We start from the raw sequence: 15,116 nt of genomic DNA, 5'->3' as shown, positions 1-15,116 counted from the left end.
GTGGTGTGTTTCCAGTGAGAGGCTTGGTCTGGCCCTGTAGACGGCTGGTTCAGTCTCAGTCTGAACACAGACAGCAGAGAGAGTCTTCCTACCAGCAAGGCTCAATGACCACATTGTGTATGGACTGGAGCTATGGTTCTGGTCGTCGTGTGTGTGTGTGTGTGGGTGGGTGGGTTGGGTGAAGCCATGGTTCTGGTTTCAGAGATTGCATACGAAAGTGTGCGGGAGTGTGTGGGTGTATTGATTTGAAGCCATCACTGGAATCTGAAAATATATATTTTTTTCTTGCAGGCTTCAAGGCGAGGGATATTTTCATGCTTTCAAGTCGTTAAGCGGAACTGTTTCTCCTCTAGTGATGGATTGCATGTTCGCTTGGCCACTGCATTCTTATCCAACTGTTTAAAGTGTCATTTTTCCTTACGAGCCAAACCAGGCAAAACAGTCAAGTGCTCTAGGAGTTTTTAGGAAACGCTTCACCCAGTGCTCACTAGTAAGTAGGTGAGAGGCACTCGGTGAGAACCACTCCTTCTCTCAATGGAAATGAGTACACTTGGAGTAACAAATACTTACTATCAACAACAATGACTGTTAAATGATAGCTTAACTGCTACAGTGGATGGATTCAGTAGCAGCATAGGTTATACCAGCTGTGGTGCCAGTAGGCAAAGGGTTAGGGACAAAGTATAGAGAAAGTATCATGCTGTGAGTCACTTACATACAGGACACCTTGACTTGATTATGAGAATTCCCCGTTTTTGGGGATTTTCGCAAAATGTAATCCATAGAATGGCCCTTCTGGAGGAAAGGTTGTTGACAATATTTTACATCTAAAAGCATAATTTAGAAATAATTTATCAAAGTTTGCATATTTATTATACATCAGCCTTACCCAGGCCTCCTTTAAGACTCCATAAGTTCTATCTGTATGTGTTACAAAGCAAAAATTGGCCAACCCGGACAGGAAGACCACGTCAGTGACTCAACCCACTCTAGTGACGCACCCCTCCTAGGGACGGCATGGAAGAGCACCAGTAAGCCAGTGCGTAATACGGTTTGAGGCAGAGAATCCCAGTGGAGAGAGGGGAACCGGTCAGGCAGAGACAGCAAGGGTGGTTTGTTGCTCCCGTGCTTTTCCATTCACCTTCACACTCCTGGGCCAGACTACACTCAATCATAGGATCTACTGAAGAGATGAGTCTTCAATAAAGACTTAAAGGTCGAGACCGAGTCTGCGTCTCACATGGATAGGCAGACCATTCCATAAAAATTGATCTTTATAGGAGAAAGCCCTGCCTCCAGCTGTTTGCTTAGAAATTCTAGGGACAGTAAGGAGGCCTGCGTCTTGTGACCGTAGCGTACGTGTAGGTATGTACAGCATGACCAAATCGGAAAGATGGGTAGGAGCAAGCCCATGTAAAGCTTTGTAGGTTAGCAGTAAAACCTTGAAATCAGCCCTAGCCTTAAGAGGAAGCCAGTGTAGAGAGGCTAGCACTGGAGTAATGTGATCAAATATTTTGGTTCTCGTCAAGATTCTAGTAGCCGTGTTTAGCACTAACTGAAGTTTATTTAGTGCTTTATCCGGGTAGCCAGAAAGTACATTCATGGCCAAAAGTTTTAGGAATGACACAAATATTAATTTCCACAAAACTTGCTGCTTCAGTGTCTTTAAATATTTTTGGCAGATATTACTATGGAATACTGAAGTATAATTACAAGCATTTCATACGTGTCAAAGGCTTTTATTGACAATTACATGAAGTTGATGCAAAGAGTCAATATTTGCAGTGTTGACCCTTCTTTTACAAGACCTCTGCAATCCGCCCTGGCATGCTGTCAATTAACTTCTGGGCCACATCCTGACTGATGGCAGCTCATTCTTGCATAATCAATGCTTGGAGTTTGTCAGAATTTGTGGATTTTTGTTTGTCCACCCGCATCTTCAGGATTGACCACAAGTTCTCAATGGGATTAAGGTCTGGGGAGTTTCCTGGCCATGGACCCAAAATATCGATGTTTTGTTCCCCGAGCCACTTAGTTATCACTTTTGCCTTATGGCAAGGTGCTCCATCATGCTGGAAAAGGCATTGTTCGTCACCAAACTGTTCCTGGATGGTTGGGAGAAGTTGCTCTCGGAGGATGCGTTGGTACTATTCTTTATTCATGGCTGTGTTCTTAGGCAAAATTGTGAGTGAGCCCACTCCCTTGGCTGAGAAGAAACCCCACACATGAATGGTCTCCGGATGCTTTACTGTTGGCATAACACAGGACTGATGGTAGTGCTCACCTTGTCTTCTCCGGACAAGCTTTTTTCCGGATGCCCCAAACAATCGGATAGGGGATTCATCAGAGAAAATGACTTTACCCCAGTCCTCAGCAGTCCAATCCCTGTACCTTTTGCAGAATATCAGTCTGTCCCTGGTGTTTTTCATGGAGAGAAGTGGCTTCTTTGCTGCCCTTCTTGACTCCAGGCCATCCTCAAAGCCTTCGCCTCACTGTGGGTGCAGATGCACTCACACCTGCCTGCTGCCATTCCTGAGCAAGCTCTACTGGTGGTGCCCCGATCCCGCAGCTGAATCAACTTTAGGAGAGGGTCCTGGCGCTTGCTGGACTTTCTTGGGCGCCCTGAAGCCTTCTTCACAGCAATTGAACCGCTCTCCTTGAAGTTCTTGATGATCCGATAAATGGTTGATTTAGGTGCAATCTTACTGGCTGCAATATCCTTGCCTGTGAAGCCCTTTTTGTGCAAAGCAATGATTGCGGCACGTGTTTCCTTTTTAGGTAACCATGGTTGACAGAGGAAGAACAATGATTCCAAGCACCGCCTTCCTTTTGAAGCTTCCAGTCTGTTATTCGAACTCAATCAGCATGACAGAGTGATCTCCAGCCTTGTCCACATCAACACTCACACCTGTGTTAACGAGAGAATCACTGACCTGATGTCAGCTGGTCCTTTTGTGGCAGGGCTGAAATGCAGTGGAAATATTTTTGGGGGATTCAGTTCATTTGCATGGCAAAGAGGGACTTTGCAATTAATTGCAATTCATCTGATCACTCTTCATAACATTCTGGAGTATATGCAAAATATCCATCATACAAACTGAGGCAGCAGACTTTGTGAAAATTTATATTTGTGTCATTCTCAACTTTTGGCCACGACTGTAGAGCAGTGCAGTAGTCTAATCTAGAAGTGACAAAAGCATCATTTTTGGACAGAAAGTTCCTGATTTTTGCAATGTTACGTAGATGGAAAAAAGCTGTCCTTGACACAGTCTTGATAAGTTCGTCAAAAGAGAGATCAGGGTCCAGAGTAACGCTGAGGTCCTTCACAGTTTTTTTTAGACGACTTTACAACCATCAAGATTAATTGTCAGATTCAACAGAAGATCTCTTTGTTTCTTGGGACCTAGAACTAGCATCTCTGTTTTGTCCGAGTTTAAAAGTAGAACGTTTGCTGCCATCCACTTCCTTATGTCTGAAACGCAGGTTTCCAGGGAGGGCAGTTTTGGGGCTTCACCATGTTTCATCGAAATGTACAGCTGTGTGTCGTCCGCATAGCAGTGAAAGTTGACATTGTGTTTCTGAATGACATCCCCAAGAGGTAAAATATATAGTGAAAACAATTGTGGACAGAGTCTTGAGTAACACCGAAATGTACAGTTGATTTGTCAGAGGACAAACCATTTACAGAGACAAACTTATATCTTTCTGACAGATAAGATGTAAACCAGGCCAGAACTTGTCCATGTTGACCAATTTGGGTTTCCAGTCTCTCCAAAAGAATGTGGTGATCGATGGTATCAAAAGCAGCACTAAGGTTTAGGAGCACGAGGACAGGTGCAGAGCCTCGGTCTGATGCCATTAAAAGGTCATTTTCCACCTTCACAAGTGCAGTCTCAGTGCTATGATGGGGTCTAAAACCAGACTGAAGCATTTCGTATACATTGTTTGTCTTCAGGAAGGCAGTGAGTTGCTGCGCAACAGCTTTTTCATTTTTTTTTTGAGGAATGGGCGATTCGATATAGGCCGATAGTTTTATTTATTTATTATTATTATTTTTTAAATATTTTCTGGATCACGGTTTGGCTTTTTCAAGAGAGGCTTTATTACTGCCACTTTTAGTGAGTTTTGTACACATCCGGTGGATAGAGAGCTGTTTATTATGTTCAACATAGGAGGGCCAAGCACAGGAAGCAGCTCTTTCGGTAGTTTAGTAGGAATAGGGTCCAGTATGCAGTCTGAAGGTTTAGAGGCCATTACTATTTTCATCAATGTGTCAAGAGATATAGTATCAAAAAACTTTTGTGTCTCCCTTGATCCTAGGTCCTGGCAGTGTTGTGCAGACTCAGGACAACTGAGTTTTGGAGAAATACACGGATTTAAAGAGGAGTCTGTAATTTGCTTTCTAATGATCATGATCTTTTCGTCAAAGAAGTTCATGAATTTATCACTGCTGAAGTGAAAGCCATCCTCTCTTGGGGAATGCTGCTTTTTAGTTAGCTTTGCAACTGTATCAAAAACACATTTTGGATTGTTCTTATTCTCCTCAATTAGGTTGGAAAAATTGGATGATCGAGCAGCAGTGAGGGCTCTTCGATAATGCACGGTTCTGTCTTTCCAAGCCAATCAGAAGACTTCCAGTTGGTGTAGCGCTATTTCCGTTCCAATTTTCTGGAAGCTTGCTTCAGGGCTCGGGTATTTTCTGTATACCAGGGTGATAGTTTCTTATGACAAATGTTTTTTGTTTTTAGGGGTGTGACTGCATCTAGGTATTACGCAAGGTTAAATTGAGTTTCTCAGTTAGGTGGTTAGCTGATTTTTGTACTCTGACGTACTTGGGTAGGTGGAGGGAGTCTGGAAGGGCATCTAGGAATCTTTGGGTTGTCTGAGAATTTATAGCACGGCTTCTGATGATCCTTGGTTGGGGTCTGAGCAGATTAGTTGTTGTGATTGCAAACGTAATGAAATGGTGGGCCGATAGTCCAGGATTATGAGGAAAAACATTAAGATCCACAACATTTATTCCACGGGACACTGCCACAGAGTATGACTGTGGCAGTGAGTAGGTCCGGAGACATGTTGGACAAAACCCGATGATGGCTCCGAAAACCTTTTTGAGTGGGTCTGTGGACTTTTCCATGTGAATATTAAAGTCACCAAAAATTTGAATATTATCTGCCATGACTACAAGATCCTATAAGAATTCATGGAGGAACGCTGTATACGGCCCAGGAGGCCTGTAAACAGTAGCTATAAAAAGTGATTGAGTAGGCTGCATAGATTTCATGACAAGAAGCTCAACTGAAAACAGTTGTTTTTGTGAATTTAAATGTGCTTTCGTAAATGTTAGCAACACCTCCACCTTTGCGGGATGTGCAGGGGATATGGTCACTAGTGTAACCAGGAGGAGAGGCCTCGTTTAACACAGTAAAATCATCAGGCTTAAGCCATGTTTCAGTTAGGCCAATCACATCAAGATAGTGATCAGTGATTAGTTCATTGACTATAACTGCCTTGGAAGTGAGGGATCTAACATTAAGTAGCTCTATTTTGAGATGTGATATATCACAATCTCTTTCAATAATGACAGGAATGGAGGAGGTCTTTATTCCAGTGAGATTGCTAAGGCGAACAGTGCCATGTTTAGTGTTGCCCAACCTAGATCAAGGCACAGACAGTCTCAATGGGGATAGCTGAGCTGACTACACTGACTGTGCTAGTGGCAGACTTCACTAAGCTGGCAGGCTGGCTAACAGCCTGCTGCCTGCACCCTATCTTATTGTGGAGCTAGGTGAATTTGAGCCCTGTCTATGTTCGCAGATAAGAAGAGAGCACCCCTTCAGCTAGGATGGAGTCCATCACTCTTCAGCAGGCCAGGCTTGCCTGTTTGTGGGTGAGTCCCAGAAAGAGTGCCAATTATCTACAAATTCAAAATTTTGGGAGGGGCAGAAAACAGTTTCATCTTTGCCTCGATCCTGACTAGTCTACCAGTCCCTGCTGCTGAAAAACTTTCCCACAGCATGATGCTCCCACCACCATGCTTCACCGTAGGGATGGTGCCAGGTTTCCTCCAGATGTGATGCTTGGCATTCAGGCCAAAGAGTTCAATCTTGGTTTCATCAGACCAGAAAATTTTGTTTTTCATGGTCTGAGAGTCTTTTGGTGCCTTTTGGCTAACTCCAAGCGTGCTGTCATGTGCCTTTTTAGTGAGGAGTGACTTCCGTCTGGCCACTCTACCATTATGGCCAGGTTGGTGGAGTGCTGCAGAGATGATTGTCGTTATGGAAGTTTCTCCCATTTCCACAGAGGAACTCTGGAGCTTTGTCAGAGTGACCATCGGGTTCTTGGTCTCCTCGCTGACCAAGGCCCTTCTCCCCCGATTGCTCAGTTTGGCAGGGCAGCCAGCTCTAGGAAGAGCCTTGGTGGTTCCAAATTTCTTCTATTTAAGAATGATGGAGGCCACTGTGTTCTTGGGGACATTCAATGTTGTGGAAATGTTTTGGTACCCTTCCCCAGATCTGTGCCTCGACACAATACTGTCTCGAAGCTCTACGGACAATTCCTTCAACCTCATGGCTTGCTTTTTGCTCTGACATTCACTGTAAACTGTGGGACCTTTATATAGACAGGTGTGTGCTGTTCCAAATCATGTGCAATCAATTGAATTTACCACAGATGGAGTCCAAGTTGTAGAAACATCTCAAGGATGATCAATGGAAACAGGATGCACCTCAGCTCAATTTCGAGTCTCATGGCAAAGGTTCTGAATACTTATGTAAATAAGGTATTTATGTTATATATTTTTAATACATTAGATAAAATTTCCCAAAACCTGTTTTCGCTTTGTCATTATGGGGTATTGTGTGTAGATTGCTGAGGATTTGTATTTAATCCATTTTAGAATAAGGCTGTAACGTAACAAAATGTGGAAAAAGTCAAGGGGTCTAAATACTTTCCGAAGGCACTGTACATCACTGATTTCTATGTGCACAAACATACATAACCTTGTCCTTTCAACATATTTTTCTGCATGACATCTTATCGCATGATTTTGTTCCCAACAGCCAAATTGGTAGAAGAACACATCCCTTTGCAGCAGGTTACCAAAAAAATTGTCAATGGCACCACCCCAGGATTTGGTCGCACCAATTTTCTTCCGCGGCATCATGCAATATCATTCACCTTTTATAAAGTCATTCACAGTGCTTTCGACTGTGTAATAGACTACTGAGATGGTAGGCTATCCAAAAAATGTTGTTTCATCTAACATGCCCAAGCAGGAATGGATGGTTCAAGATATTTTGATGTGCAACCTAATCCATTGATTGTCATGAATTGTGAATTGACAATAAGGGGTTTTATATATATATATATATTTTTTTTTTCAATAGAGAATTTGTCTACATCTTTATGTGCACTAATATCATAGGCTAATTTATTTTGGGGCTTATTCACCACATGAGGAAGTGAAAACTCAAAACACATTAGCTAGATCGCTAACGCTAAGTATAATACCCACTTCTAGTAGTCATGTATTAATCTAACAGTAAATGTAATGTCCTAAAAATAAACTATTTTACAACCAAGAAAGTTGATATGGCTTTAAATACGAAGCGCGAGAAATTCATTATCACTAGAACAATCTATTTAGACCTGATCAGAAAGCTTCTTTCCTTGCAGGTTCTTAATCAATCAGACAATTTACATTTTCCCTGGCCCAGACAGATTTGACATATTTATACTGTGGCGTTGTTAAATTCTAGTTTCTGATTGGCTTGAAGGTTATTCTAGAGCGTGCATTATTTCCCTATAACGCACGGTATAATTCAATGGTAATAGAATATGTAAGAATGGAATTAGATGGAATTAGATTTTAATAATAGCAAGCTAGGACTGATGGTTATCTAAACTAGCAAGTCTGTTTGTTTGGTTTTCAAGACAACTACTGTCCCGTCTCTAGTAAATTTGCGCGCTACCTCAGTGGATGTTTAACACATTTCTACCTGCAAATGAAAACATTTCCAGTGGTAAATGTTCTAAATTATAGCCATGGTGTAAAATGGATAATCAACTCGGGGCTCTATGCGTTGTCTGGAAAATAACGAACGACGTGGAATAGCGCGTCGTGGAACCCACCATCCACGTCGTTTGTTATTTTCCAGAGAACACACAGCCTCTCGTTAATTATCCCTTACTTATTATATTCTACTGAGCCATTTACTTTGTTAGTATTGTTCATTTTTATTATTAATTTTTGTTGTTGCATTGTCGAGAAGGAAGGAAGCATTTTGTTGCGTACCCCATGCATAAGACTAATAAAACCTGAAACTTTAAACACACTAAAATATAGCAAATGTGGTCAAACAACGCTGAACGTAGTGTAGGCCGCACTATAAACAAGCTGCAGTTGGCTCAGGGTCTGATCATTGTTCACATGACATTGCGACATACAGGAATGCTGTCTTCTTCGCTTTCAAATCTGAGGGATTTTGTTGGAAATGTAAACACACATGATCGAATAGACCCAATCCCAAAACGTACACACATATAGATAAAATGTAAGTCTGTGGCGACTTATTAATGTCCTAACAGACTCAAATCCTTTTGTTAAACACCACCTAATTATTAACAAGTCTTCCTACTGCAATGTCTCAGGAAATTAGCAGGAAACGTAGACATGTCCAGAATCATCATGGAATAGGCAGTCCCAACACTTTAGAGAAAGTAGGTCTGCGGACACTTAACAATCATTTTAGCTAAACCCTGTTCCCTAAACACAACCTGATGATAAACAATTAGAACATTCCACTCCTTTTTTTGCGAAGCTGCTGGAAATTGCAAAAGGTTGAGAAAACCAGAAACATATGCTTTAACTTCTTTCCTCCTAATGGTGGTAAAAGTCTCCTGCCTTCTTTTACTAATGGTGGTAACAGTCTCCTGCCTTCTTTTACTAATGGTGGTAACAGTCTCCTGCCTTCTTTTACTAATGGTGGTAAGTCTCATGCCTTCTTTTACTAATGGTGGTAAAAGTCTCCTGCCTTCTTTTACTAATGGTGGTAACAGTCTCCTGCCTTCTTTTACTAATGGTGGTAACAGTCTCCTGCCTTCTTTTACTAATGGTGGTAAGTCTCATGCCTTCTTTTACTAATGGTGGTAACAGTCTCCTGCCTTCTTTTACTAATGGTGGTAACAGTCTCCTGCCTTCTTTTACTAATGGTGGTAACAGTCTCCTGCCTTATTTTACTAATGGTGGTAAAAGTCTCCTGCCTTCTTTTACTAATGGTGGTAACAGTCTCCTGCCTTCTTTTACTAATGGTGGTAACAGTCTCCTGCCTTATTTTACTAATGGTGGTAACAGTCTCCTGCCTTATTTTACTAATGGTGGTAACAGTCTCCTGCCTTATTTTACTAATGGTGGTAACAGTCTCCTGCCTTATTTTACTAATGGTGGTAACAGTCTCATGCCTTCTTTTACTAATGGTGGTAACAGTCTCCTGCCTTCTTTTACTAATGGTGGTAACAGTCTCCTGCCTTCTTTTACTAATGGTGGTAACAGTCTCCTGCCTTATTTTACTAATGGTGGTAAAAGTCTCCTGCCTTCTTTTACTAATGGTGGTAACAGTCTCCTGCCTTCTTTTACTAATGGTGGTAACAGTCTCCTGCCTTATTTTACTAATGGTGGTAACAGTCTCCTGCCTTATTTTACTAATGGTGGTAACAGTCTCCTGCCTTATTTTACTAATGGTGGTAACAGTCTCCTGCCTTCTTTTACTAATGGTGGTAACAGTCTCCTGCCTTCTTTTACTAATGGTGGTAACAGTCTCCTGCCTTCTTTTACTAATGGTGGTAACAGTCTCCTGCCTTCTTTTACTAATGGTGGTAACAGTCTCCTGCCTTCTTTTACTAATGGTGGTAACAGTCTCCTGCCTTCTTTTACTAATGGTGGTAACAGTCTCCTGCCTTCTTTTACTAATGGTGGTAACAGTCTCCTGCCTTCTTTTACTAATGGTGGTAACAGTCTCCTGCCTTCTTTTACTAATGGTGGTAACAGTCTCCTGCCTTCTTTTACTAATGGTGGTAACAGTCTCCTGCCTTCTTTTACTAATGGTGGTAACAGTCTCCTGCCTTCTTTTACTAATGGTGGTAAAAGTCTCCTGCCTTCTTTTACTAATGGTGGTAAAAGTCTCCTGCCTTCTTTTACTAATGGTGGTAACAGTCTCCTGCCTTCTTTTACTAATGGTGGTAACAGTCTCCTGCCTTCTTTTACTAATGGTGGTAACAGTCTCCTGCCTTCTTTTACTAATGGTGGTAACAGTCTCCTGCCTTCTTTTACTAATGGTGGTAAGTCTCCTGCCTTCTTTTACTAATGGTGGTAAAAGTCTCCTGCCTTCTTTTACTAATGGTGGTAACAGTCTCCTGCCTTCTTTTACTAATGGTGGTAACAGTCTCCTGCCTTCTTTTACTAATGGTGGTAACAGTCTCCTGCCTTCTTTTACTAATGGTGGTAACAGTCTCCTGCCTTCTTTTACTAATGGTGGTAACAGTCTCCTGCCTTCTTTTACTAATGGTGGTAACAGTCTCCTGCCTTCTTTTACTAATGGTGGTAAGTCTCCTGCCTTCTTTTACTAATGGTGGTAAAAGTCTCCTGCCTTCTTTTACTAATGGTGGTAACAGTCTCCTGCCTTCTTTTACTAATGGTGGTAACAGTCTCCTGCCTTCTTTTACTAATGGTGGTAACAGTCTCCTGCCTTCTTTTACTAATGGTGGTAAGTCTCCTGCCTTCTTTTACTAATGGTGGTAACAGTCTCCTGCCTTCTTTTACTAATGGTGGTAACAGTCTCCTGCCTTCTTTTACTAATGGTGGTAACAGTCTCCTGCCTTCTTTTACTAATGGTGGTAACAGTCTCCTGCCTTCTTTTACTAATGGTGGTAACAGTCTCCTGCCTTCTTTTACTAATGGTGGTAACAGTCTCCTGCCTTCTTTTACTAATGGTGGTAACAGTCTCCTGCCTTCTTTTTGTGATGGAAAAGGACTTCAGTAAATTAGCAGTGTCAGAGTACCATGATGTTCAAGTAGAGTAAGTAAATATGTTTCTCTCAACTCATGAAGTGTCATCCCATCCTTTAAGTTGTAGACAGTGCTGGATGAGGCCATTAATGTTGGCTTTATAGTCAGTCGTTGCAGGAGGCTCATCTTCATGCAGAATGGAAGGATTCCTGTCTCTTTTGAGGAATATTTGTGGGCTGTTAGCAGTATTTACAACACCGGGGTCATGTTTTACTGCTTGCATCTTTTTAAGTTTTCCCATCTTGCATTTTATAGTTGTATCCAACCTATGCATTGGTATTGATAGTAGTACTTCACTTCTATATTTAATTTGTCTAGAGGACAATCCTATCTGCCAATGGAGTGACAGTATTGAGTTGGATATAGACTACCATTGGTTGTCCTTATTTTCCCCAATATCCACAAATTATCTGACAGCATGTGGTTCCATACTGTCTCCTGATTTGTTGTCATGGTCCGTCTGCACAGATGACGTGTCCGGCAGCAGCGCTGAGTACCCAGACCGTGTGTCCATGATGGAGGGGCGTCTGCAGTCGCAGGAAGATGAGATCACGCTACTGAAGTCATCACTGGCCGACGCGCTACGCAGGCTCCGCCTCCACGACCAGTTGATCCCCCTGCTTAAACAGCAAATCATCGCAGGTGGATGGCCAACCATCAGACCACAGTTGTATTCTTTTAACATTATTGTGCCCGAATCGTACGGTGCTGGCTTGGATATTTTCTTCACCGCACGGTTCCAGCAAATATCTTGAATGTTTAACCAGGCCTGTAAAGTGCAGCTCGGCTCAGTAGTGTGAAAAGGGTTGTAGATGATTAACTACAGTACACAAGCAATAAGCTGTAACCGATACATTATCCTTCCCGTGTCTTGTGCTTCTATAAAAATTCCATCCTTGCACTAAATGTGTGTGATTGTGTCCATTTTTTGTGTGTGTGTGTGTCCTCAGTAAACCCTGCAGCCTCCCGTGTCCTGAACCAGGTTTACTGCTCTGACGGTTTCTCCAGCTCCCGTAAACTGTCCTCCAGCTCAGCCCTGGACAGCCCCCGCCACCCTGCCACCAGGTACTGTGCCAGGCCAGTGCAGAGGGACTGTGGGCATGGAATGGGTTGGCTGGCATGTTTGTCCAGAGCCATATATGGAGATATGGCTCAAACATGATCAATGTGTGGAAATAAGGCATAGTTTGACAGTCTTTGGACTTCATGACCAGAATGTTACAGTTGAAGTCGGAAGTTTACATACACCTTAGCCAAATACATTTAAACTCAGTTTTTCACAATTCCTGACATTTAATCCAAGTAAAAATTAGTTAGGATCACAACTTTATTTTAAGAATGTGAAATGTCAGAACAATAGTAGAGAGAATGATTTATTTCAGCTTTTATTTCTTTCATCACATTCCCAGTGGGTCAGAAGTTTACATCCACTCAATTAGTATTTGGTAGCATTGCCTTTAAATTGTTTAACTTGGGTCAAACGTTTCGGGTAGCCTTCCACAAGCTTCCCACAATAAGTTGGGTGAATTTTGGCCCATTCCTCCTGACAGAGCTGGTGTAACTGAGTCAGGTTTGTAAGGCCTCCTTGCTCGCACACGCTTTTTCAGTTCTACCCACAAATTTTCCATAGGATTGAGGTCAGGGCTTTGTGATGGCCACTCCAATACCTTGGCTTTGTTGTCCTGAAGCCATTTTGCCACAACTTTGGAAGTATGCTTGGGGTCATTGTCCATTTGGAAGACCCATTTGTGACCAAGCTTTAACTTCCTGACTGATGTCTTGAGATGTTGCTTCAATATATCCACATACCTTTCCTTCTTCATGAAGCCATCTATTTTGTGATGTGCACCAGTCACTCCCGCAGCAAAGCACCCCCACAACATGATGCTGGCACCCCCGTGTTTCACGGTTGGGATGGTGTTCTTCGGTTTGCAAGCCTCCCCCTTTTTCCTCCAAACATAACGATGGTCATTATGGCCAAACAATTTTATTTTTGTTTCATCAGACCAGAGGTAATTTCTCCAAAAAGTACGGTCTTTGTCCCCATGTGCAGTTGCAAACCGTAGTCTGGCTTTTTTTATGGCGATTTTGGAGCAGTGGCTTCTTCCTTGCTGAGCGGCCTTTCAGGTTATGTCGATATAGGGCTCGGTTTACTGTGGATATAGATACTTCTGTACCTGTTTCCTCCAGCATCTTCACAAGGTCCTTTGCTGTTCTGTGATTTGATTTGCACTTTTCGCACCAAAGTACGTTCGTCTCTAGGAGACAGAACGCGTCTCCTTCCTGAACGTTATAATGGCTGCGTGGGCCCATGGTGTTTATACTTGCATACTATTGTTTGTACAGATGAACATGGTACCTTCAGGCGTTTGGAAATTGCTCCCAAGGATGAACCAGACTTGTGGAGCTCTACAATTTTTTTTCTGAGGTCTTGGCTGATTTCTTTTGATTTTCCCGTGATGTCAAGCAAAGAGGCACTGAGTAGGCCTTGAAATACATCCACAGGTACACCTCCAATTGACTCAAATGACGTCAGTTAACCTATCAGAAGCTTCTAAAGCCATGACATCATTTTCTGGAATTTTCCAAGCTGTTTAAAGGCACGGTCAACTTAGTGTATGTAAACTTTTGACCAACTGGAATTGTGATACAGTGAAATAATTTGTCTGTAAACAATTGTTGGAAAAATTACTTGTGTCATGCACAAAGTAGATGTCTTAACCGCCTTGCCAAAACTATAGTTTGTTAACAAGAAATTTGTGGAGTGGTTGAAAAATGATTTTTAATGACTCCAACCTAAGTGTATGTACATTTCCGACTTCAACTGTAGGTAGGTAGGTAGGTAGGTAGGTAGGTAGGTAGGTAGGTAGGTAGGTAGGTAGGTAGGTAGGTGTGTATATTTATGTGTAACATTCATAGACTCTTTTTCCTAGTCCCAATCTAAAATGTATTTAGCACCTAGCCCCTGCCTTGATTCAAAATGTACGTTGTTTTTATTGTATATCATTAAAAAAAATCCTCTGTAGAGCTTTGAGATATAACTGTATAATGAAAAGCGCTATACAAATTTACTGTAGTTTTATTCTGTATATACACACTGGCCAGTTTATTAGGTTCATCCATCTAGTTGCCTCCAGAACAGCCTGAATTCTTTGTGGCATGGATTCAACAAGATGTCGGAAACATTTGTTGCTCAAATGGTATCAAGGGACCAAACGTGTGCCAGGAGAAAATTCCCCACACCAGTACACCACCAACCTGTACCGTTGACACCATGCAGGATGGTTCCATAGACTCATGCTACTTAAGCCAAATCCTGACTGTGTCATCAGCATGACGCAACAGGAATCGGGATTGGTTGGACCAGGCAATGTTTTTCCACTCCTCAATTGTCCAGTTTTGGTGATTGTGTGCCCACTGGAGCCACTTCTTCTTGATTTTAGCTGATAGGAGTGGAACCCGGTGTGGTCGTCTGCTGCAATAGCCCATCCGTGAGAAGGACCAACGAGTTATGTGTTCTGAGGTGCCTTTCTGCACAACACTGTTGTACTGCACTGTTATGTCTGTGTCTGGCCCACCTGTTAGCTTGCACCATTCTTGCCATTCTCATTCGACCTCTCTCGTGAACAAGATGCCTTCGCCCACAGGACTGCCGCTGACTGGATGTTTTTAGTTTTTTGCACCATTCTCGGTAAACTCTAGACACTGTTGTGCGTGAAAAGCCCAGTCATTTCTGAGATACTGGATCCGGCGTGCCTGGCACCGACGATCATACAACGCTCAAAGTCGCTTCGGTCACTCGTTTTGCCGAACAGAACCTGTCGAACAGGAACTGAATGCGGCGGCGTCTGTCTGCCTGCGTTATATAGCAATCCACGACCACGTGACTCACTGTCTGTAGGAGCGATTCATTTTCGTGAACAGTGTGGTGTACTTAATAAACTGTCCAGTGAGTCCTCTCACTCACTCACAGCATTTAACTTGTTTAGGAAAGTCTTGTTATTAGAGTTGAGTAAATTAATAGTATTCTGTGTGATGTTTGTTTGTATTC

At 42.4% G+C, this 15,116-nt stretch overlaps 1 protein-coding gene across 1 annotated transcript in view; it reads left to right on the top strand.

Moving 5' to 3' along the window:
* The window catches only part of eml3 (EMAP like 3), a 42,057-nt gene that overhangs the window by 13,881 nt on the left and 13,060 nt on the right, over positions 1 to 15,116 (top strand). Inside the window, exons 2-3 of the mRNA XM_038995873.1 lie at positions 11,534 to 11,707; positions 12,016 to 12,130. Coding sequence (XP_038851801.1) covers positions 11,534 to 11,707; positions 12,016 to 12,130 — 289 coding nt within the window. The remainder of the gene's footprint in view (positions 1 to 11,533; positions 11,708 to 12,015; positions 12,131 to 15,116) is intronic.

Source organism: Salvelinus namaycush, chromosome 6 (assembly GCF_016432855.1).
Source record: "Salvelinus namaycush isolate Seneca chromosome 6, SaNama_1.0, whole genome shotgun sequence".
In the NCBI taxonomy this organism is placed as follows: Eukaryota; Metazoa; Chordata; class Actinopteri; order Salmoniformes; family Salmonidae; genus Salvelinus; species Salvelinus namaycush.
Note: the sequence above shows the minus strand (reverse complement) of the source record. Positions and strands in the feature narration are given on the sequence as shown.